The 25237-nt window shown below is 46.3% G+C and overlaps 1 protein-coding gene across 6 annotated transcripts in view; it reads left to right on the top strand.

The window, feature by feature from the left end:
* The first annotated feature begins 4612 nt into the window (after positions 1–4612).
* GRID1 (glutamate ionotropic receptor delta type subunit 1) overlaps positions 4613–25237 on the top strand; it is a 702351-nt gene continuing 681726 nt past the window's right edge. For 4 of the 6 annotated variants that reach the window (XM_083614628.1, XM_083614627.1, XM_083614629.1 and 1 more), the window contains exons 1-2: positions 4615–5183; positions 8731–8886. In XM_083614628.1, coding sequence (XP_083470754.1) covers positions 5105–5183; positions 8731–8886 — 235 coding nt within the window. In that variant the 5' untranslated portion in view covers positions 4615–5104. Of the gene's footprint in view, positions 5184–8730; positions 8887–25237 lie in introns of all 6 variants that reach the window. The other 2 variants (XM_083614626.1, XM_083614625.1) reach the window with 2 other exon arrangements.

The raw sequence follows: 25237 nt of genomic DNA, 5'->3' as shown, positions 1-25237 counted from the left end.
ATACTGATTTGATGCAAATGTAAATTAGGATTAATTTTTAGTTGCTCCATTTGTCAGAATAAGGAAAGTTTGTATTGATCTTTGTTCTAGGGCCCAATTACGTGGATTAAGTGTTTTTATTACATGAAATACTGAGCATGCTATCTATTTAATGGGCTGGCATTGATTCGTAGGAAATTGCATGTGTAAAATCAAAGCCTGTAAGTAAGGATGGTTAGAAAGTGATTTTAAACTATTTTTAAAACTAGCACACACACACACGTCTTCAAGAACTATCTCTGTAGCTATAAAAGCTATTGGCATAAATTTGATACTTTTATTATGTTCATTCCTTATGTTCTCTCCTTTTCCACATCTAAATCAACATAATTCTCCTTACCTCTAATCATCCTCCATCTATGGAGCGCTCTCTCTCTCTCTCTCTCTCTCTCTCTCTCTCTCTCTCTCTCACACACACACACACACAATTTAGAAAACCTTTTATGCACTTCTGTTTTTTGTAAGGCAGGGGTGGGGAACTTGCGGTGCTCCAGGAGTTGCTGAAATACAAATCCCAACAGCCCTAGCAGGCATGCCCAGTGACCAGAGGTAATGGGAGTTCTGGGAAAGGAATCTAGGTGTGTTGGGGAAATCTGCTATTATTTAGTGGTGAGGATAAGGCTCCCTATGTAATATGCTTTAGAGAAGAGTATCTCAAACTTGGGTCTCCAGCTGTTTTTGGACTACAGTTCCCATCATCCCTGAACACTGGTCTTGCTAGCTAGGGATGATGGGAGTTTTCCATCCAGTTTTGTTTTGAAAGAGAATATTTGATTGGGAGGGGGAGCACAAATCATTTTGGCTAGGCTAGCAGCTCCTATCCCATTCTGTGTAACATCTAAAGATGTTCAGTGTGTGATGTGACATCATTGTTCTGCAAGCTATCCTGATTGGATGCTAGCTGCAAAGATGGGGGAAAGCATAACATGATGGCGTGATGCCACATACTAAGTATGCCTATGCCAGCCTTCCTCATACTGGTACCCTCCAAATGTTGTTGGACCCCATCTCCCATCAGCCCAGCCAACACGGTCAAGGGTCAAGTCCAATGGGAGCTGTAGTCCAAATCTTCTGAAAGGCACCAGTCTAGGGGACATCATCCCAGGTACGATGGGAGGAGAAGGGAAAGAGCAAGCCACAGGACTGATGTTTTGGGCTTCAGCATTCAGTTTCAGCCTACTTTTATATATTCGTGCACACTTATTTAATAGGCGCATTTCATTGTCACTCTGACATATAGTCACAGTGACAGTGAAATGTGCCTGAATCGTAAGTATGCATGTTGAGGGCACAAAGACCAATCAGCAGTCAAGGTCAGTTGGCCAGTGTGGAAGACCAGAAATGCTTCTGTTAAGTAGACAGTGGTCACTTTCTCTGAGAGGTGCGGGCAGTGCTCCTGAAGGGCTTGCAACCCCTGGGGAGGGGAGAACAGCAGGGAGGGTTTGACCTTCTCAGAGTTTCCATACCCCCCCTTTTAAACATCTTAATTTTTTTTTAAGAGGGGGAGGAAGGGTATGAGTATAGCAGTTAAGCCCCATTTATTTCAGTAGCTGACTTTGCTCTCTCCCATTGGGAAACAAGGGGGTTCAAAACACTTAACTTTGACTGAATTGTGCCCTAAGGTTCTAGCCCCTTTGAGGCACAAAGCTGTAGGAGGCAATGAGGAGGCAATTTTACATCCAATTGTTCAGTAAGAAGTAAACATGCTCTTGGGGAATAATCCCATATCTTATGTGGCAGCAAACCTGGCTTTACAATGAAATATGCACTTGACTGGGACGCGGGTGGCGCTGTGGGTTAAACCACAGAACCTAGGACTTGCCGATCAGAAGGTCGGTGGTTCGAATCCTGCAACGGGGTGAGCTCCTGTTACTCGGTCCCTGCTCCTGCCAACCTAGCAGTTTGAAAACACGTCAAAGTGCAAGTAGTTAAATAGGAACCGCTCTGGTGGGAAGATAAATGGCGTTTCCGTGCACTGCCCTGGTTCACCAGAAGCGGCTTAGTCATGCTGGCCACATGACCCGGGAGCTGTACGCCGGCTCCCTTGCCAATAAAGCGAGATGAGCGCCACAACCCCAGAGTTGGTCACGACTGGACCTAATGGTCAGGGGTCCCTTTACCTTTACCTTTATGTACTTGACTGGGAGTGGCCGCCTGTCCAGGATCTTTAAGTATCTGTATACCAGTGGTGTCCAAACATTTTTCAAAGAGGGCCAGATTTGATGAAGTGAAGGTCCGTGAGGGCCGACCAAAATTGCTGAGCTTTTTTTAGGGTTGAAGTTGTTGAGCTTTTTTAGGATTGACGTTATTGAGGTTTTTAGGATTTTACCCAGGAAACACTGCCACAGGGTCCGAGTTAAACTGACTGGCAGGCCGGATTAGGCTCCCGAAACGGACTTTGGACATGCCTGCTGTATTCTATATGTATTTTCCACATTGTATTATTAGACATTCGCCTTAAGAACAGTGAGGGGAAAGGCTCTGGGAAGAGTGGCAGGTACAAATTTTGGAACGTTGCACCAAAGTCCACTTTATATATAAAAGGAATGGTTGAATGAATGAAGCAGCCCCAAATATATTAAATGACTTCTGTTTGGGATCTCTTGCTATTTTGCTTCAATGTACAATGCCCCACCTGGCTAGAGGCCTGCCTGTCACATTTGTGATGCCAGCAAGCTACAAGCTTCAGTGCTCCATCACCAATCTTTGCACTTTCAAAATTGACTGCTAGTCTTGTCTCCGGGTACCCAAAGGCTGACACTGCAGCTCTCCATTGCTCAGGCTAACCTGAGGCTTCAGGCTCGGAGCCACTTAAGTACCGTACTTGGCATCCCGCTTCTCCACTCATTTTTCCTGGCAGTGGTTTTAATTTTGTCTCTCCAGCTCCTGAATGAATTTGTTTTCTCTTGGATCCTTGTGGCGTATTGAAAGGCTTCTCACGTTTGGGTGCCTGCAATCACAGATGCGTTTGTTTTAAAGGGATGAATCAGTCTTCTGAGCCTAAGCATGTCCAATTTAGGCACGAGATTTCATTGAAGGCTTTTATTTTCATTATACATTTTTTTTTAAAAAACCACCCTACAACAACAGCAGCACACAAGCAACCTTTCACGCACCACTTTCTCTCAGCACGGGAGTTAAATATTTATTTTCCATTAAAAGCAACACATCTTTAGGATCTAAAATCAGAAAGCAAAAACGGGGGGGGGGGTATAGCAGAAGACTTTGAGCTGGATTCTGAATTTAACAGCCCTAGATTTTCTTGTATGTATGTATGTATGTGTGTGTGTGTGTGTGTGTACACGCACACACACACATACACACACACACTATATATATATATATATATATATATATATATATATATATATATATATATAAACTATATCTATATCTATCTATTTATATAAACAAGGGCTGCAGTCAAGTGGCAAGGTACTGACCTGAATGAAACTGTCAAAATAGGGAGCCCAGAATAATATGAATTCAAATACACAGAGTTTGTGATAATCACTAGCACTACTATCATATGAGTGATGAAGACACAACATCTGGTCCTCCTATTAAGCAAAGAGCCCAGATGTTGAATGGATGGATAACTTCGACAGAAGGCTTTTCTACTCCTTTGCTTCCTTTTTAAACTTTTCGGCAGCCCTTTCACCCTCGCGAAAGGTGGGTGGGAGTGAACAGGATCTCCCGGGTCATCATCTTCTGAGAAAGGCACCTCGGTTCCATAATCCTAGATGGCAGCGCCCCCTTTCGCTTGCCCCTCCTCCCTCTTTCCCCCTTCCAACCCTCCATGGGAAGAGAGTTAAGATGTATCTGCGATCCCTCCGGGTCCCTCTTCGGTGTCCATTCATCCCTCGGAGTTCTTACAAACAAGCCCGAGGTCCAGCGCAAGGAACCTGAGCTGCTCGCCTGCGCACGAGCCGCTCTCCCGGAGGGTCGCTGTTTGTCGTCTCAGGGTGCTGGGAAGCCTTCTATCCTCCCCTCCCCTCCCACTTCTTCCACCTGCGACCCCGGGGCCACGCTTCTTGGCTATTTCTCGAGAGTTGCGCTCAGGCTTCTCCTCTTCAACATGTTCAAAAAAATATCCCCCTCCCCGTGCGCAAAACTGGCACTACTCTGTGCCTTCCTGTGGAGATGGGCTACCCTCCCCGTTCTGAGAAAGCAGATTTCCACACATCTTTTCCCCATATCCCCTTAAGAAAGAAAGAGAGAGAGAGAGAGAGAGAGAGAGAGAGAGAGAGAGAGAGAGAGAGAAGCATTTGCAAATCCTTGATCCAAACTCAACTCTCCTTTCTCGGTTGCTTCCTCCTGCTGCTGCGTGCGTGGTTGCTGCTCCTGCTGCACACACACACACGAGCGCGCACACTTCGCCGCCCCCCCCATAGGAGCTGCTTCTCCATCTCTTCTCTGTTGCCTTTTCGCCCAGACTATATTCAGTAGTGAGGCTCTGCAATCACGTGGGTCCTCGGTTTGATGCGGGGGGGGGGGGGAGGATCGAGTTAGAGGAGGGGGGGTGCCTCCGCAGTTTGCTGTTTGCTGGGGCCCGGAGACGCGCGCGCGCGCGCACACACACGCACACGGAGACACACACTCTCTCTCTCTCTCACACACACACGCACGCGCACACACACTCACCCACGGAGTGCTCAAGAGCTATTGCTGAAGTCTAAGGCTGGCTGCTTGCTCTACTGCTGCTGTCGCTTGTCGCCTGCTACCAAGCTGGGATCTATCTCTCGACATACATTTTTAAAAACCTCAACCTCGTTCCTCCTTCTTTCTTTTTGCTGTGGCTCCATCGTTGCTGGTGGCTTTTTGGGGGTTGTGCTTTTTTTTCCCCTTTGGGTTTTTTTTTCCGCCTTGCGCTTTCCGACTTTCAAACCTCAAGCTTGGAAATTACTTAGGTTTTGGGGAGGTTGGGATTTTTTTTATTCCCCCCCCCAAAAAAAATCTGGGCATCTTTCCTCTCTCTTTCCTTGCTCTCCACCTCCTTCCCTCTCCCCATCTCGGTGGCTTTTCGCCCCCAATCCGGGCTGATGTGCTGTACGAGGGGTCTGAAATGGAAGTACTGATGCTTTGGTTTTTCCCTTGGATATTTCAATGCGTTACGGTGCGAGCGGACTCCATCATCCACATTGGTAAGGGGAAGAAGCTGGTGTGTGTGTGTGTGTGTGTGTCTGTCCCTGTCCGCGCGTCGTGCGTATATATGTGTGTAGATATATATGCAGGCTGCAGGGTAAGAGTAGCACATAAGCAATTACCATAAGAGTGAAAGGAGGATCGGGTCTCATTAAGGCGCAATAATAATTCTGATCCAGGAGGGAAGATGGAGAAAGCGAGTTGAACTCTAGCGACGGAAAGAGAGAGGATGGCGAGAGCTCTCGCTCGCTCGCTCTCCCTTCCTCTTCTCTTCCACGCCACCGCAAATAAAAGCCCTCTGAATGCACCTCACTGCAAAGTTAGGGGCGAAATAAGACTGTCCATGGTGAAAGCTGAATTCTCTCTCTAAATCTCCGGAGGCGGTACTGAGGAAGGTTTGCGCTTGCAGTTGCTTTCCTAAGCAAACCCTTTCTGTGGCTTTGGACCTGTTTGCGCCTATATTACTCTCCACTTCCGAGGAGGAGGAGGAAGAGGAAGATGAGGAGGTGGTCACACACACCACCAACCCCCACCTGAAAAGCTCCCCATAGGGAAAACTTTGGAGAGGGACTTTCCTTCTGCCCGGGCAAGTGTGGTTCTCCCAAGCCCGGACTGTGGGAGGCACAGAACTGCCACTTTCAAGTTAGCTGGTGTGTTTTTGCCGGGGGGTGGGGGAGAGATTGCAGGTGCCAAAAGAACGTAGTGTGGGTGCTCTGTCTGTCTGTCATTGGACTGGATGAGATTTCATTGGTGGATTACTGAGCACCGTGGTTGGGGGTGGGGTGCGGTGGGGGTCTCAAAGGTTGGATCGGGAGAAGAGGAAGCCGGAAAGGGAGACGGGAGATCCGGGGTTCCCTAAAAGGAACTTTGAAGGAGAACGGTGGCTCGTGCCAAAAAGGAGGGTGGGGGGACCGGACTTGCCACTGGCAGACTTTCTTCCTTGAAATTAAATAAAAGCAACGGCCAGACTCTGCAGGGATCAGCAGGAAGAAGGAAATGAGTGTGTGTATGAGAGAGAGAGAGAGAGAGAGAGAGAGAGAGAGAGAGAGAAGGGAGCTGGGGAGCTTTTGATTCCCAGGGGTCCTGGTGAAGGGAGGCACGGGAAAGCTCCCTAGTAAGAGGCAATGCGATGGAAAAGGCTGGAGAAAAACCCAAGCGAGAGGCTCTAGCAGATGATGACATCTTTTTTAAAACTTCGTAGAGATCTTTTTATAAAAAAAATCAAATCAGAGGAAAGGTCTCCTCCCCGAAGGCGGGGAGAGGAGAGAGAAAGGAGAAGAGAGGGTGGGGGAGGAGAAGGAAAGGCATGTGGTCAGGCTGGAGGGAGAAAGAGGGCTGGGAAATGCTTTCGGGTCCGCTCGGTGGTGGCTGATGGTAAACTCGTCCTTCTCTACTACCCCGCGTGCTCCTCTCCCGATGCCTTAAGCAGGAGGCTGGCGAGAGCAGGCCAAACAGCATTGCGGATCCCTTAAAAAAGATCGATTGGGGAGGGGAGGAGGGAGTCTGCTGTGCTACAGCTAGGTTTGGAAAGACTTTAGAGTTCTCCCCCATCACCCCAACCCCGAAGAGAGAGCGGCTAAACTTTAACTTCAGCTGCGTGAAGGAACCGGCTCAGGATGGGCGACTCTTGATGTCGGATTTCAGAGGGGCGCACAAAGCTAGGCACCTGCAGATAAAGTACCCCCCCCAAATCTCCCTGTACCTGTGGATGAAGGATTCTGTTCTAGTCAGAACTTAGCCCTGCCCCCTTAGTCTCTCAGCCACCTGCCTCCCGCTCAAGTGGCGGGCGGGAAGAGGAGGCTGCGAGCAAGGATGACGGCTTCTCCAGGTTGAAAAGCGAAGCTGAACTTCGCTTTGGAATTTTGCGCACGGTGTGAGCATCTGGTTGGCATTTAAAGGCGCAGGAGAGACGTGAATAATAAGTTAGAGAGGCGGACCGTGGAGGTGGGTGGCGTGTGAGGATGAGCAGAATAATATGCTTAGGCTATTTTTTTTTAAAAAAAACCAAAATACATAACAGAGTAAAAAAAAAACCCCACCACTATATATTTACCTCTCTCCTCTCTCTTCACGCTCAAAGCAGGGGTATATTATGTAAGGCTTATCGCCAGATGTTTTCCTGCTAGCTGCATAACCAAGGCTCTGAAATTAAAAGCTTTCAGGTTACTGAACACAAAGCTCAGATCTCCGTTAATATGGGGCGATGCACAGGAGGGAAGTGACGGGCAGCCCTAAGAACAGAAGGGGGGGGGCACCCATTCCGGAGGCTGACGCGTAGGTGTTGTATTGTCCTACCTTTTTGCGGATAAAACTTTTAGGAAGCCTTTCCTCCGCCTCCCCCACCCCGCGTGTCTACATCTATATAAATCAACACAGGCTAAAATCCCAAGAGCCGAGTGGAACCCCAAGCTCACGCTGCTTATAAATTGGACTGTACAGTCTGCAGGCTCCCGAGCTCGCCCACTGGCTGAAGCTGAGCAGGTCTGCGTCTGGTCAGCGCCCGGTTGGGCAGCCCCCTGGGCACCGCAGCCACGCAGCCTTGGCTCTCGAAAAAGCAGAACATAATATATTTGCAAGCAAACGAACAAGAAATGTGGTTGCCCTCTGCCACAGGGCTTCATAACCGGGAAAAATCTAATTGATCCCCACAACCCCTGAGCAAGGGAAGAGGAGAAGGTTCCCATCGCAGGCGCTCCTCTCTGCCTTGGGAATAAGGACTCTTTAGCTGCCCGTGGTGTCACAGAGGACTTGCCCTTGGTGAATATAAGGCACAAGGGAGCGGGAAGCTCTCCTGCGAAGCCGTGGCCTGGCCCGCAGAAACGCTTCCAGGAAGGCCTCGGGCATGTCCTCTGCCCCACACATCCCTCCTTCAAGGCAAGTCCAGGACAGCAGCTAGGATGGTCCGGCCTTGTCATTTTTATTGAGTGGAGCTCAGCTGAGCAAACTTCCAGAGCTCAGTTCCGCGAGTTCCTCTTTAGCTCTCCTGTTGTAACAGCAGGGCTACGAGCGAGCGGCTTCCTCCCCTTTCAATGCATGCTAGTTCAGGGTGAACACAAAAACCTGCTTTTTATCGTTGCAGGCCAGTGGTCCACCTAAGCCAGTGTTGTCCACACGGACGGGCAGCAACTCTCCTGATCTTCAGGCAGCCGACTCCCGCACCTCTGCCTGGAGAGGCCGGGGATTGAACCCGGCACCTTCTGCGCGCAAAACTGATGCTCCTGACCCTTCCCCAGCCCGCATCTGTAGCTGTGTGAATGTGGGACAGGCTTGCGCACTTGTTGCAGGAGAAAAAAAGGCCAGTTCGGGGTGTGTGGCTCCGTCAAGAAGCAGTCAGTGGGCACGACCCCTTTTGAGTAGGCTTAAATCCCCCCGCGGTTTAGGAGGTTGGGAAGTATATGTGCATGGAAAGTTGAGGGACGAGCGTGGATAAAGTAGCCTTCGGAGTAGAAAGCCTTTCTGGGTTCACCTTCACGCCACTGGCACGGCCTTTCCTTCCCATATGCTGGTAATGGGGATGATGGTTTATTTGTCCTCCACCCCCAACAGGTGCCATATTTGAAGGCAACTCGGCCAAGGACGACGAGATCTTCAAGCAGGCGGTGGCGGACTTGAGCCTCAACGATGACATCTTGCAGAGCGAGAAAATCACGTACACGATCAAACTCATAGAAGCCAACAACCCCTTCCACGCCGTCCAGGAAGGTAAGGGCGACCGCGAAGGAGAGAAGAGGGGCTCGCGACGCGTTGGCCTCCAATGCGCCCCTGGAACTTCGAGAGGGCGCGAGTGATCCACTCAGGCTGGGTTGCTCTCTCCCTAGAAGCGCTATAGACGGCGGGGGCAGCAGGAGGAGATCTGGGCAGTTGTCGATCTCTTGCCCCGCCTTGCCTTTAGCTGTTGCTATGCCCGGAGAGCTTTTGTCTTTCTCGCCGATCTCTCCTTTTGCACGCGGGATTCATGGAGGGCGCTTTGCCTAGCCAAGCCTGCGGTTCCCACGCGCCGGCCCCCCTTCTCTCTCTGTCTCTGGGAGGGGCTTCGACCCCCACCCGGGGGTAGGAGGGGGGAAGGGAGCAGGCAGCTGCCTGGCAGGGCCTGTGGCACAAAGCGGACGTTGTTTGCCGGCCGAGGTTGTGTGTGCGTGCGTGTGGTTTCTTTGCTCCGCGGCCTGGCTGAAAACTTTCCTTTCGGCCAAAGGTTGGCGCTGTTTGCCAAGGAAAAAAGCAAGCGGGGAGCGAATGAAAGCTGCAGGAGGTGTTTTGGGCGCCTTGGAGAGGCGAGCATCCTCTAGCCTTGCTTGAAGCGCTGGCTGGAGGAGTTGGTCGCTGGTTTGGAAGCCCTGAAACGACGTGAAAGGATAAATCAGTGCAGCGCTGTCGGGAGCAGACGCGCCAGCTGCCTAAAGAAATCCGAGGCTCTCTGTGTGCGGCTGTGTGGTTGTGAGTGTGTGTATACACACAGGCATATTGGAAAGGCCTGCAAGCCAGATCCTTGGAAACCTATAATCCTGGTGGGTTTCTAGTGTGCTGTGGTTCACAGCCTTAAAGAGGAATGGAAGTGGATGAAGGGAGGGCGGTTTCTTAAAGTGGAGAAAAGGATCGAGGAACATGAAATATTCCCGTGTGTATGAAAGAGGAACACCTTTAGATATTGATATATTGCCTGTGGAAAGAGCTTTTGCAGGGCAACAGGTGGATTAATTTGTGCCTGTAACTGGAGACTTCCAAGGTCCTGCAAAAGGAAGTTGCTGCCTTTAAGGCAGATGTGGCACAACTGTGGCTTTCCAGATGTGGCTGGACTCCAACTCCCATCAGTCCTGGTCAGCATAGCCAATGGCTAGGGATGAGAGGAGTTGTGGTCTAGCAGTCTCTAGGAAGGAGTGCAACTTCTCCACTTTTAAGAATAACAATGATAAAAAACATTATAACCCTATTCACTCCATTATACAAAGTGAGACTTGCCTGTGTGAGTAAACATGCATATGATCTGCCATGCACAAATCGTTTTCCTGGTTGCAAAGGATTGGTTCTGTGTCTTTTGAAGAAGGAAGGGCAGGACTGGTAGCTTAGAGGGAGAGAAATGCTGGAATCCAAGGTGTAGGAAATGTGAGCAGCATGAAGTGTTTTGCAGGGTGATGGGTTTGATGCTGTGTGGATGAAATGGCTTCTGCAAGCAAAGTCCCTAATTAGTTTGTTAACCATCAAGGTGTTTGTGAGATTCTTTGCTGTTTCTTGATACCCTCACCCTTTTAAATACTGTATTCCAGATGATGTGAGAAAGTGTTATGGTGTGGTATTTTTTCCCGTGTTTTGCAGTATCTCTACTCTTCTGTTTAGCCTTGGCCTATGGAGAGTCTATCCCTGCAGCAGGGAACCGAGGATAGGTGCCGTGAACAAAACATGTTGATCCGATGTTCTGAACTGCTGCCAGAGCTATTTAAAAAAGAAAGAACAGGGACAGGGAGGTGGGAGGAGGGCAACTAAACAGCAGCTTTGTGATCTGAACATTTCCTTCCACCCTGGTCTTGTTTTGTGGCACCTGTCAATCTACCATCCTGTTGGCAAGGGGACAGGACACCCAAAGGGAAATATTAATTGGATAAGCACAAAGAAGAGCTGTTTCAGGACTCTTGTGTCCTATCCATCCCGGATGTGCTTTTTACGGCAATAAATAGGATACATTGTACGTGATCAGGAGTCGCATGTAGGAATTATCACCTAGTGTGGTGTTTTCTGAAGGGTTTTATTTTGAAAGGAGACTGACTTGCATGGAAGGAATGAATGAATGGTCGTTTTAGAAAGAGAGGCGATGTAAATGCAGGGAGAAAAGCACACTGCATCTAGATTTTTCTTGAGCCTGACCTGTGAGATCAGGCTTAGTTACTTGAAATGTGCAACCGTCGCAGCATCTTTCTGTTGTAGCTACAAATAAAGCAGCATGGAAAACATGTGATAACCCGAATCTCTCCAGGCCTTGGTTCTGATCAACTGGTCAGCCTAGATGATGGAGGCAGGCAAATTGCCAACCTATATTATGTACAAATGCATTTTATTTTTGTGTTCTTGCCATGCAGCCAATAATTCCATAGACTTAAAGATGGTTCAGATAGGCCAACTTAAATGACAGCCTGCAAACTATCCTCAAGTTCATAAGGTTAAGACAGTAGCTGGGCAGGTAAAGGAGTTCAATTCACAGAAGAAAACATTCTAGATCCTGCCTCAGATTAGGAATGTTATGTGGGGGGAGTTTGGTAAAGAAGCTGAGACTGGTTACCGGATGCGTTACTTCAGCAGCTGTGTAGCTCCGTAGCAGTTCTCCAGAAAAGGAAAGCTATTTATATGTCTTAGCAATATTACTATTCTTCCCCCTCCCCGGAACGATGAATCATTAAGCCTTTCTTACCATGCATTGGAAATAGTTATTCCACCCCCCCTTGTCAAAATTCATGCATGCTTGTATGGGTTCTTGTTGGCTCAGCACATTCTGATGAGTTTTTTTCTGGATCATTCCCATCAAAACTCACCTCGGTTACTTGCACTTATTATAGCATATTATATTTAAATTGCTCCTTTTACTAGTGCTTTGTGCTCTCTTGGGTGTTTCTGTTCTACTTGGGGCAGCCTTTCACTTTCCATGAGATGCCAAGTTACTGGGGAAGACAACGTTTTATTTTAGTGTTGACATCAGTTTTTGCCCATAGCAAGATTGCAAGGCTCAAGGAAGGTTCAAGAGAAAATTACTGTACTGTGCTTGCACAGCACAATCCTGTGCAAATTTACTTGGAAGTAAGTCATGCTGTGTTCAATGGGACTTATTCCCAAGTAAGTGTTTCTTGCAGAGATCGGGAACCTGTGACCCTCCCAGGTGTTGTTGGACTCAAACCCCCATCAACACCTGCCAACATGGCCAACGGTCAGGGATGATGGGGACTGTAGTTCCAACCTTGCATGACTGTGTTCACAACATGGAGGGCTGCAGATTTTGCATCCCTGCTTTAGATCATTGCTGCCTTAATGTATGACAGTGCAGCAGCGGCAGCAAGCGATGCAACATCTGAGTTGTGTGTGTGTGTGCTTCCTATTGCATTATCTTGCACTTGAAACTAGCAGAGAATAGGGGAGTTGATTATTGTCAAAAGTTTTAGCGTACAATCAGATCTTCATAAAGCTACAAAGGATCAGTGGCCTATTTTGCAGCTGATTCATATTCATGGAAGTAACAGCAGTTGGATAGCTGAAATAGCATTTTGAACAGTGTCTCCTCGCACAACCTTACAGCATCTCCTTCCCTGGTTTGATTGCATTTGGGATTTAAAATATGACACCCCAGCAGAGAACGGAAGCATTTGGAGCACAGGAGACTTGTATTTTCTTCCTTTGCGTGGCATGCATCCAGACACAGATATATGTATATAAAATTTGTGGTGTTTCAGTTCTATATCGGATGAAGAAGCTATGACAAAGCTAATGTATGAGGCATACTCTGGAGAGTCCAGGGAAGAGTCTAGTCATATTTTAATCTGTTTTGGTACAGCTCATTAGGCATTGCAAAATTTTCTGCAAGACCCTGATAGGTGTTGTTTTAAACTGTCCATTCATGGGCAGTAGGCCTCTAAAATTAGAATCTCTCCCTAAGCAGAAGCTGATAAGCTGGAGGGCAGATGGGATGCTGGATAAATGTTACAATTCTACTTAAGAACTACCTCTTTTGGAGGAGTTAATATGTGCTTCTCTCTCCTGGGGAGTGATCAGCTGTTCACTCAAGGGGTGTCAGAACTTTGACACGATGGGTGAGTGAAGATGATAGTGGTAGCTCTATCTTGATTTCCAGGCTTCTTGTTGGTGTTAGACAGACGCTTCTCTTTCTCCCCCCATCGTTTTAATTTTCTTTTCTTTTCTGTTATACAGTGTGCTGACAGAATGATGCATGGATGAGCCAGGAGCCATACCATTGCTCTGTAGTATCGTTTTGGATTGCATTCTGCTGTCACTCTTACCGTTTGTTATCTTAGCGCTGTTGGTTTTTTTCCAAGATGCTCTGCTTGTTTTCCATGCAACTTTGCTAAGAGCTGTCAAAATGAAAGAAAAGATGAAGCAAATCAACTGACCTGCTCTGCGAGGACGGTGCTATGGCAGCTGCACTAAGGCCCTAAGGTGTAAAATGTTTTGTTTTGATGCTCCGTGCTTTCGTGAGCAGCGCTATATAGCAAACATTAGCGTAGCTGCAGAAGCATTTATGGTCTGTTCCTATGGTGATTTGTGCCAACAAACACCTTCGAGTAGGTATTCAACATAGCCTAATCTGCGTGTTGCCTGAATAGTATGAATGCTGTCTAGCCATGGTTGATGCTCCTTTACAGTATATATAGTCCTGGGCGTAGCCTATGGTTACCAGATGTCGCCGTTTCCCAGGGAGAGTCCCCGGATTTACAAATCTGTCCCCGTACAAAATCCGTCCCCGGATTTCATTTAATGTCCCTGGATTTATATTTTAAGTGTTGTAGATTTATCAGTAGGGAATGAATGTTGTGTGATTGGTTCAACGGCACAAGACACATCATAGGGACTTCCGGTGAGGCAAAATGGTGGGTGCCACAGCAGCGGGCCGCTCCTGAAGCCAGCCAGAGCCAACTGTGCTTCCAGTCTGGCTCCGGGCTGCTGAGATTGCCGCTGCCGCTGCTGAGAGGGAACCAGGGATGCCCGGCACATCAACAGGGGGAACCGCTGACCCCCCCCGACCCAAATTGAGCCAGGAGTAAGAGCGCCCAGCCGACTGTCCAGTGGTGCTCTGGGGCCAGCAAAAACCCTGGAGCCGATGCAGGGAGAAGGAGGAGAAGAGAAGGAGAAGGAAGAGAGAGAAAGAGGAAGGAGAGAAAAGAGGGGAGCCCTGAGCTTGCTGCACCACTGCTGCCACTGAGGAGGAGAGGTAGGAGAGCACCAGGAGGGCAAGGACATGTGGCCGAACCCAGGCTCGACCCAAGCCCACTCCACGGTGGCTAACGCTCCAAGAGAGCAGGCTAGGGCCCAGTGGAAGGCCACGCGAAGAGACCGCAGAAGAGAAGTTATTACTTCTTTTTAAATTAAATAAATATTTTTTAAATAAATTTTTTTTTCTCTTTTCAAAAAGAAAGTGTCCCCAGATTCTTTGATAAAAGTCTGGTAACCTTAGTGTAGCCAGGATTTTTGTTGGGGGGTGGAGCAGGACTTGGTTGGGGAGGCAGGACTTTTTTGGGGGGAGGGGGCACAGAAACGAAGTGATTTGTCAGTTAGTTAAGTAATTCTATTATTTTACTTGATCTAGGGAGGGCAGCTTCCCCCATGCCCCCACCCAGCTACACTCATGTATATAATAGTCATGTCAGTGCTGCCAGTCACCATTGGCTAGGCAGGGCCTATGGCTGTGGAAACCTCCTGTGTGATCCGTCCCTCACCTTTGCAGAGCATTATGGGATGCAACCACAGAGCAGTCACATGGCTCTCTGGGAAGCCTGTGAATTCGTCCTATGATGCCACACCAGTGCTGGAGAGACGTCGCTCAAGAGCTGTAGACAGCGATATTAACGATTGAGGTGCCCAGGGTACCAGTGTTCCTTCTTTTAGAGAAGGTCAAGTAAGAAGTGAGGCAAGCTGTACCTTGGCTGTGGCTATGGTTGTCCATCAGTCAACAGGTATTTGTGCTTTTGCACAGCTGAGGATCTTGCAAGTAGTGGACTGTCTCTACATTTATTCACAAGTGTATGTCTCCTTGCCTCTTTTCACTCAGCTTTAAAATAAAAACCAGCTGTCAAGATTCTAACACAGAGAGAGGATTTCCTGCAGTACCTTTGTGCCCAGGTGGAATACTATCTGCTTCTAAATAAGTTCTCGCACCCCTGTAGCTAAGCAAACCCTGAGTTGCTTATGTTAACTAGAATGCATGAGATCACCCATAAAGCATGTACGTCTATATTTTTTGGAGGTCCTGTCAGGTGTTATTCTGTCCATGAATATGAATCAAGTTACGTGAGAGAAATGACTATATAGTAAATTGTCAAACAATATTTATAAGATAAGAAAATATGGTATGAAAGCATGGAACACATGCAAAAATGCAGTAGTGGTAGCTGTAATAAGCAAAAAACAAAATAAGACAGCTTTCTAAGGATCCTTGAGGATCATACTTAAATGATCTCCCTCAGCTTGTCCCAAAGGAGGAGGAAAAGGCAGCCATAATAATGTAAGGGACTGAGATGTCATAAGCCTTCCCAGATCTTCTTCTCTAAACTGGTTCTAATATTTACACCCTTTAAACTCTCATAGGTCAGCAATAATCCCCAATAAAAAAATAATAATTGGGGGAGGGATCATCACTCTTATGCACCATATATTTAAAGCACTATTACACCACTTTGGGCTTCCCCCAAAGAATCCTGGGAACTATAGTTTCCCCCCAAGGGGCTGAGAGTTGTAAGGAGATCCCAATTACCCTCACAGAGCTCTACAATTCCCAGAGTTCCCCAGGAAGAAGGATTGGTTGTTAAACCAATCTGGGAACTGCAGTGTTGTGAGGGGCATCCTAAGTATATATAAAGCCTAAGGGTAGACAGAGGTGGCATGTAAAATAGCAGCACATTTTAAAGAGTGCTCTCATCTGCTTCCCTTTCTATTGCGCTCATAGAGTGTGGACAGCAAAAAACCACCAAAGGAATAGAAATAGACACAGGGGTGTTTGAGCCATTGAGAGAGAATGGAGAATATGAGACCATTATTTACATTTATCATTCCCTTCCTCCACCTCTGTTTTGAGCCCTTCTAGAGTTACTGATCACTGTTGTATTCTAAAAGAGAGGAATTTCACACTATTTGTTTTTGGGTGTGTACAGATGGTAGAGGGATGAACTAAAGTGAAATTGACACTAGCTGGTCCAGAAAGGAAGGAGAACATAACCAATTCTATAGGAATGAAGTGGCACTTTCTGGCTGTGTTCTGAAGTAAAAGTTTACTGGAAGAAACTCAAGGAAGCGATAATGAAATTGGGGGCTTAGGATAAGATCCTCCTCATTCTGTTGGCATAGCATGCAAATTTTGGAAAATCATAATGAGACAGAACTAATTTGTTTACGGGAACAGCAAATGTTAAAAGAATTAGAGGATAAAGAAATTTCTATTAAAGAGGTTATTTGACTACACCGTCATGTACAAATTAGCTAATTTATATATGAGTTAAAGGGAAGATATGGAAAGGAAACATGTAAGAGTAGCTGGTTATTTGTTATTTGGGGAACCAGTACTTTATACGAATTTAAATTATTGTGAACATAGTTTTGATTTTCAAAGACGACAAAAAAATGCCACAAGGATTATAGTGTGCAAGGAGATAACCACTCTTGGCAAGTACTCAAAACAACACAAATTAAAGTGACAACTATGAGCTGTTTCATACATGCACTTTTATCATTTGATGGCTTAGGATCTAATGATGTGCATCTGTGAAGGATCCATCACAGATCAAAACACTAGAGAGAGAGACTCTTCATAGCATGTCACATTGACTCAATTACAAGGCTTTTTCGGTGGAGTTGGTTCATCTATCTGTGAGCTATTCAGTAATTAACTGATATGCAGGCATGTGTGAATTACACTGATATGTGGCATCAAGGCTATGCAAACATTTCAGCAAACGATCAGCTTCACACTTCTAGGCACTGCATGTGATCACTCCCTTGGGAATGCTCCCAGCCTAACTTGGAATCTTGATTTGCAAGGCTATAGCAGCAGTTTTCACACTTTCCACCTTCAAGGAATGCTTTTCCTGCTTGCTTGCCATGGGACTCCTTATATATTGCAGAGGATTCTAGGACGAGCACTAGGTCTGGGCACAGTGGTCTTCCGAGCCTTAGCATGACACTTGTGCAATTACATTGTGTTTAATGGGACTTTGTTGTGGTTATTTAGTTGTTTAGTCGTATCCGACTCTTCGTGACCCCATGGACCAGAGCACGCCAGGCCCTCCTGTCTTCCACTGCCTCCCGCAGTTTGATCAAACTCATGCTGGTAGCTTTGAGAACACTGTCCAACCATCTTGTCCTCTGTCATCCCCTTCTCCTTGCACCCTCCATCTTTCCCAACATCAGGGTCTTTTCCATAGAGTCTTCTCTTCTCATGAGGTGGCCAAAGTACTGGAGCCTCAGCTTCAGGATCTGTCCTTCCAGTGAGCACTCAAGGCTGATTTCCTTCAGAATGGATAGGTTTGATCTTCTTGCAGTTCATGGGACTCTCAAGAGTCTCCTCCAGCACCATAATTACATTGTGTTTAATGGAACTTACACCCCAGTAAATAGGGATTGGGAGGCTGCTATGGGGGCTTCATTTGTTCCCTTGTATTCTGGCATCTTCAGCTGCTTTCTTGACAACCGATTTCATGCTGATTCATTGGGAGGTAGCGTACATATGTGAACTTGCAGAAACCAAACCCGGCTCTCTAGAAAGAACATACGGTTGCATGCATCACTGAGTTTTAATCTGTTCTTTCAATGCTTGCTAAGCACGTGCCAGACACAGTGGAAAGTAGGGGGATCTTTTCCATATTCCTAGAGTCCTGACAGTGTTCCTGCACAATTTGCTAACCAGTCTGCTGCCATTAAATGTTGGTGCTCAGTGGGATGAAAACGCATAATGCTTACCTCCTGGTGCCTTCCGAGACCAAACCCAGACTTGTTTAAGACTACCACCGGGAAGACATCTGCGACACTATCGTCTCGTTCTGCATGTGCTTTTATGCTTATGAGCTGCTTGATTTGACGCTCCTTCTTGGGCCTACATTGAGACGAGCTAGAAATAATGCAGAATAGCTCAGAAGGAAATCCTATTGAATTCAGTGGGATTTTCCGTTAAGTGTGTGTTGGTTTGCAGTCAATGCCTGTTCTTAATACAGTGGTACCTCGGGTTACATACGCTTCAGGTTACATACGCTTCAGGTTACAGACTCTGCTAACCCAGAAATAGTGCTTCGGGTTAAGAACTTTGCTTCAGGATGAGAACAGAAATCGTGCTCCGGCGGCGTGGCAGCAGCAGGAGGCCCCATTAGCTAAAGTGGTGCTTCAGGTTAAGAACAGTTTCAGATTAAGTACGGACCTCCGGAACAAATTAAGTACTTAACGCGAGGTACCACTGTAACAACAACAACAATAATAAAAATTATTATTATTAATAATATTAATTTATAATTTATACCCCGCCCACCTGGCTGGGTTTCCTCAGCCACTCTGGGCAGCTCCCAACAGAATAAAAAAGCGATAAAATATCAAACATTGAAAACTTCCCTAAACAAGGCTGCCTTCTGATGCCTTCTAAAAGTCAGATAGTTGTTTATTTCCTTGACATCTGAAGCTTACACTCTGAGTCTTCACCTACTCTGGAGTTTTGTGAATACTAATACTAACAATAAGTAAATTTTTAAAAGTAGTGTTTCTCTGCTGGTGGGTTTTATTCTGCAAATTGCTGTGCAAGAGTTGGTGAAAAACTTTGCACAACTTGAACAGAAAACAAGCAAGCATCTCTAGATGTGTGCAAAAGATTGTGTGACAATTTACAGACCCTCCAAGTGTCTGTATTTTCCAGGGACATCCCTGATTTAGAGAAGCCATCCCAGTTTCTGATTTGATCCCGGAATGTCCCACTTTTCCTCAGGGTGTCCCTATTTTCATTGGATAAATGTTGCAGGGTATGGAATTATCCAACTTCCGAGCTGTCAGAAGGCAATTCTGTATAGGGAAGGTTTTTTTTAATGTTTAATGTTTTGTTATGTTTTTACATATGTTGGAAGCTGCCCAGAGTGGCTGAATGTGATGCATAAATAGCAAAATTATCATTATGGAATGGGACATCCCTATTGTCATCGGAGAAATGTTGGAGGGGATGAACTTATACAAAGCAGCTCTCCCATTTTCCCTCCTCCTTTTGTAGCTGTAAAGAACTTGTACTAAGTTAGGGCTTTCTACTTGCGAAAGAGTAGCTTCACTTGCGGAAGGGTCCATTTGGAGACAGCCCAGCAGTTCCAACCGTCTTTGTTGAAGTAATGCTTGACTTAACAGTTTCTTGAAGTGTGTACATATGCAAATGTGTACACAAGAACAGCAGAAGGTTGGACACAACAGTGTTCCTTTGCTCCCAGTGAGCCTGTGGCAACACTGATGCCCAACAGGGGAGTGTTCACTGTTGCAAAGTTCTGGCCATGTGCTTCCCTGAAAATGGTCTGTATCACCCCGCTATATGTCAGACTAAGGTAATTTGACATGATTAAGTGTGTGTGCTTTCCCCCTCTTTTGCAGTGTCCATATGCTCATTTTAAGTTCTGGCATTGCAATTGTGTGCTTGAGCACTCTAATTATTTTTTTCCTGCAAAGGTCAGCATGTAGCACTCTCAATTGCTTTTCCCCCTGCTAAAGTAGAGATGAAACCTGCAATAAGCATGGATGAAGCAGGCGGCTGCCTCGCACACTGAGAAATTAGGGACATTCTTGCCTTCTTTGCTTTGCCGTAATATTTTCTCTGAGGTTGAAATTCCTTGTTTCAGGGAAACAGTGGTGGTGCACTGAGTCTTGGGACCTCCACAGCAGTGAGTGTAACCTGTAGTCGGCTGAGGATCATCTATAAAGTATTGCATTCTCATATAGCCATGGCATGTTGCCCCACTGCAGCCAACGGCCAACCCTTTCCTTGTCACAACTTTGCTGTGGGGCCGGCTAGTTTTGATGCTGTTTTTCTTCGATAGGAAATGAAATATACTTGGAGTCAAGTGTGAAAGCTCAGTACATAACAAGAAACTTATCCAGTGGAACAGGAAACCATCTAACTAGCATTCAACATCTTGAAAATCTAGCTGAGTGCGCACTGGAACGCGTAAGAATTTAGAAGGGATGGTAATTTCCAATGATATGCTAATATCCCAAGCATTTTTTCCTCTGCCTCCTCATTTCCATAGCTTTAAGACGCTAAGTATATAAAAAAGGGAAACGCATGTTGAAACGGTTTTCTTTTATGTGATGCCTAATAACGTAACATTTAATGAGAATGTTGGAGACTTGATGATTACTGCACTTGATAGGGCGGTCTTGGGTTTGTGGGTTTTCAATTGCTGGTGAGCTGTCCTTCCCACAGCAGCCCTCTGCTTCCCTAGCAAGTCTCCGTTTCCATCTTGGTGCGCTGATGTGGCGGTGTTCGCCCTCCCTGACCCCCACTGCTGCTACTACAGCCTCTTGAGCCTTCCTCTCCCTGTACATTAATATTATATTAAATATATGCAGTAAGAAATGGGAACAGTAATGATCTCCCTTTAAGGGGGGTTGGAAACCGAGTGGCATTAATCTAAAAAAAGAAGGGGGAGAAAAACCTGCTGTTTTGGCTGCATTAAGTCTCCCAGCAGGATTTCTCCTGCTTGACCTTACGCAGAGCCATTCCCTTAGCAACTTTTCAAAGCAGAAAGAAAGACAATGTTGAAAAAGAGACTAAAACACTCCCCCCATTTTTCAGCTGAATATAAAGTTGGAGGGATGACCTTAATTTTTTTTTTTTTAAATGGAAAACAAAGCCTGGCCAACAAGCTGCTGAATTTATTTTTGGGTCACAGTTTTTTTTGTTTTTGTCCATGGGTTTAGAATTGCTTTAGTTTTAGACTCCTTGGGGCTTCTAGTCTGCGGCACCATCGCTGGGTTTTGTTCTGTTTCATACAGGAAGTGAAGCAAACAGGATTTTCTGTGGCATGAAATGTTTCTGGAGTTACTGAGCATTAACTTTGTCAGCAGGTGCCTTTTGTTTTCTGAAAGCGCAAAGTCCCGAGTTCTTACTACTGTATGGCCAAGAAAGAAAGAAGAAGAAAGGGATTGCAGTAGGATTATTTTAAAATCTCCTGTATTGATTTTGAAACACTTTATTTATGGTGATGCGATTTTACTGGTACTGTAGCCCTCTTCAGGCATGGCAGCCATGAATGAGCCGAAAAGAACTGCCCCCTTTGCCCTGTTCCCATCACCCCCCTGTGCTGATGCCAGCTTCCCAACGTTTGGGTATATGGTCTGCAATGGGGAGCCTTTTCTGCTTGGGGCTCCCTGCATGATTAGGGGTGCTGATCTTAAGAACATAAGAAGAGCCCTGCGGGATCACATGGCCCATGTTGTCTGCCAACTTCCTGTTCTAAAGGAGATGCCGGTGGAAAGCCCGCAAGTAGGACATGAGTTCAAAGGGTGTGTCGCGACATGTTAGTGTGTCAGCTGCAGTGTGTAAGCGTGTCGTGTGAACGCTCCACGTGCTTTTCCTGGGGCTGGAAAGGAGCTAGTTTATTCTCTGGATTGCTAGTAAAACTGAATGGCTGTGTCGCGAAATGATGCGTGTCTAAAAAGTGTGTTGCCAACTAGAAAAGTTTGGAAAGCTCTGGTCTAATCTGTCCATGAATTTGCTTACTCCCCAGTCTTCCAGGAACCTCCATGGGTTGAAGAGGGAAGAGTTGCCAGATACGGGATAACTGGAAGGAGCCAAAGATTGGGAGGGGAGCATCATTTCCTGCTTTCCTCCTTAGGTTTGTCCCTGCAACACATGAAGAGGGCTTCTCTCTATCTGTTTTGTTTTATTGATCATTACATTTATATGCCACTTTTCCTCTGGAGAACTCAAAAGTGGCATGCATTCTGCCTCTCTATATCCTCACACAACAATCCTGTGTGACATAAGCCAGGCTGAGAGACTGCGGCTGGCCCAACGTCACTTCATGTCAGGGATTTGAACCCTGGTCTCCCCAGTTCTAGTCCAGCACTCTAACCACTGCACCACACTGTCTATACAGCACAGTTTTTTTTAAAAAAAACATTGCCCTTTATTTGAAGAGCTGATGGTGGTGCAAATGCGGTTATCCCATTTCATTCCAACAACTACCCCACAAAGAAGGTGAGGCAGAATGAAAGGGCTGTTTTGCACATACTTATCAGTCAGCTGATTAAGTGCTGCTAGTATCTGTGTGCTTGGGCTATCCTAGATCTGGCACTATAGGTAAAAAAAGGTTGTATCACCTTGAACACAGTGCTTTGGCGCAGGGTCGGTGCCCTCATCCACCTGCCAGCTTGCTGCTACATGGAAATCTAAAGATGCATGTAAGCCAGAGTTTGATGAATTTTTGACTCAGTTGGAAAAAACCATTATGTTGGTGGCTTAAACTGCAATTTGCCATTTCTCCGCAAAGTTGGTTCCAGGAAAAACTGACTGGCTTGTAACAGAATGGGGAGGGTAAATTTGGAGAGGTGGTTGTCACTTTTTGCAAAGCCCCTAAGCAGAAAAATCTCCTGTTGTCCCACTTCTTGGCTCGATCATGAACATTCTTTCAGATATGTGTGTCTAGGATCCAGCAATGAAGTAATACCCATGGATATATTTCTGCTTAAGAAGTGTGATAATACACAGTACTTCAAGTGCATTACATCCAAGTAAAATATGATTAAAACTCCAGTCTTGGTTTTAAAATTGCAATTTAATTCTATTTTTTTTTAAATTACTGGGTACTTAGTTCCCAAGTGTTGCTAAAAATGTACATTGTACTGTGTAAATAACTCCCTGCAATCCTACTGGCTTCAAAAACAGCTGTGTCTTATTGCACAGAAGATTAAAATAACATCTCGGCTTTTATGCTGTGCTGGTAACACAGAATAGGAGTTCCTAATTTTATTTTATTTTTATCTCGAGCCTGAGCTGTGCCACTTCCCTAGTCCAATTCAGCAACATGTGTGAAGGCCGCAGAGCAAGAGCCACAGCAGGAGTGGGGAATCCTTTTCAGCCTGGGGCCACATTCCCTTTTGGGGGCCTGTGGTGGGCGGGGCTAGAGGCAAAAGTGGGTGGGGCAATGAATATAATGTTTACCATTGTACACCAAGCTAGTTTCCATGCACACTCAAACAATCCCCATCTACCTGATTCTTTATCCAGAGAAACAAAACCCAACGGTGAACTCCATGGGTTGGACTAGCCTGCTAAGGCAGTTGCCAGAACTGAGGATCTGAGCCTCCCACTTCCTCTTAAGGCTCCTCACCAGCCGGCTGCCTTCCCAACAGTCACAAACTCCCTCAAGGAGGGCTCTCTGTGCCTTTTGTTCTGCTACATGCAACCCCCTCTTTCTTCTTGGGGACAGAGGAGTACGGTAAAAGGAAACAGTGGAACTGGCAGGTGGCTGGGGATGTGTTGCAACATCAGCCTCCTCCTCAGCAGCCTCAGTCACACTTAAGCCTGTTGCTTGCTCAATCTCCAACCCATCTGCACCCCTGTCTTCCTCTGACCTGTCTCCTGCATCCCACAATCATTCTCCTGGCTTGGAGCCTTCCCCCTCTGATGCTTTCTGGGGGGGGGGTGTTCCCCAGTTGTAGCCTTACACCATTCCTCCTTGTCTAGCCAGTCCCTGACAATCATGATGAGTTGTTCTCCTGCTACTTAGAGATGGGTGCTGGGAGAGAGGGAAGCTAGAGGTACATGCAGCCTCTTGCTTTCAGATCCTGGAATTTTCTCACTCTCTGCCAGCCCCAAATCATTTCCAAACAATCCAAAAGGCATCTCTAGTCTCAGCAATAGGCATCTGGTCCTCTCCAAGATCTGGTCCAAGGATCTTGCTGTGACAAATCTGTTGTAAAAAAACAAAAGTATTTTGCCAATACATCTGGCAACTGGGAATGGTTATTCAACAAACAGAGATAGGGAATAGACAAAAAATAAAAATGCAGTGCTCTTTTCATGGCAATCTCAAATCCATATGGGGCAAGTTCCTTCCCTCCTCTTGACTGCTGCATCGTCATCACATGAAATGGCCATCAACCATAGCAAAATTGTATCAAATTTAGTTAAAAACTGGAATATACAATAATTAAAAGAATAGAATGATCCCATTGAAAACCAACCTAGGCAGCATAAAATACTTCTAAGATGGCATTTAAAACACAGATGAGAATAGATAGTTTCAAGTCTTGAGAGAATAAAAGTAAAGGGGTCCCTGACCATTAGGTCCAGTCGTGACCGACTCTGGGGTTGTGGCGCTCATCTCACTTTATTGGCCGAGGGAGCTGGCGTACAGCTTTCGGGTCATGTGGCCAGCATGACTAAGCCGCTTCTGGCGAACCAGAGCAGCGCACGGAAACGCCGTTTACCTTCCTGCCGGAGCGGTACCTATTTATCTACTTGCACTTTGACGTGCTTTTGAATTGCTAGGTTGGCAGGAGCAGGGACCGAGCAACAGGAGCTCACCCAGTCAGAGGGATTCGAACCGCCGACCTTCTGATCAGCAAGTCCTAGGCTCTATGGTTTAACCCACAATGCCACCTGCATCCCCAAGCTGGGCTGTGCATCCCATCATGGGGAATCGAACCGCCGACCTTCTGATCGGCAAGCCCTAGGCTCTGTGGTTTAGGTACGAAGAATGCTGTCTAGTACAGAGTCAGACCATTGGTCCATTTAGCTCTGTATTGCCTACTACAAATTGCAGAACACTTTAGTGTGAGAGCTCAGAAGGGTTTTCTCCCCTCCTTGACTTGCGAGCAGAGGGAACTAAGTTTACAGTGTATTTCTGCTTATATCACAGAGTGTGACCCACACTGGGGGCTGTGGGTGAAGACAAAGGAGGGGATGGAAAGAACATAAATAATCTAGGGTTGCCATTGTTAGAATTTGTCCAGAATTTCCCGGACATATCTAGAACACTGCAGTTGGAAGCAGCACCCAGGTGGAAATCGCAAAAATGTCCAGGAAAATCCGGACGTATGGCAACCCAAGTCGGCAGTGTCATTTTTGGCAGTTTTCCTTTAAAACGGCTCAAAAACCCGTGAATTTGCCAAAAAAAGTTCCACAGCTTTGGGCAAATTCCAGATTTTCACTGTTTGAAATATGGCAACCCTACATAGATTTGTTATATCAAGGAAAACCACACTAAAAAAAAAAAGTGTCTACTATACAAAATTGCATACAAATGTATGTACTGGGAGAAATTCGCACTAAAAAAAAACTGATGTTTTCCAGGAGGACTTAAAAAATATATTAGCAAACTGATGTGGAAAACCA

Source organism: Podarcis filfolensis (assembly GCF_964270895.1).
Source record: "Podarcis filfolensis genome assembly, chromosome: 5".
Taxonomy (NCBI): Eukaryota; Metazoa; Chordata; class Lepidosauria; order Squamata; family Lacertidae; genus Podarcis; species Podarcis filfolensis.
This window is presented reverse-complemented; position numbering and strand designations above follow the sequence as displayed.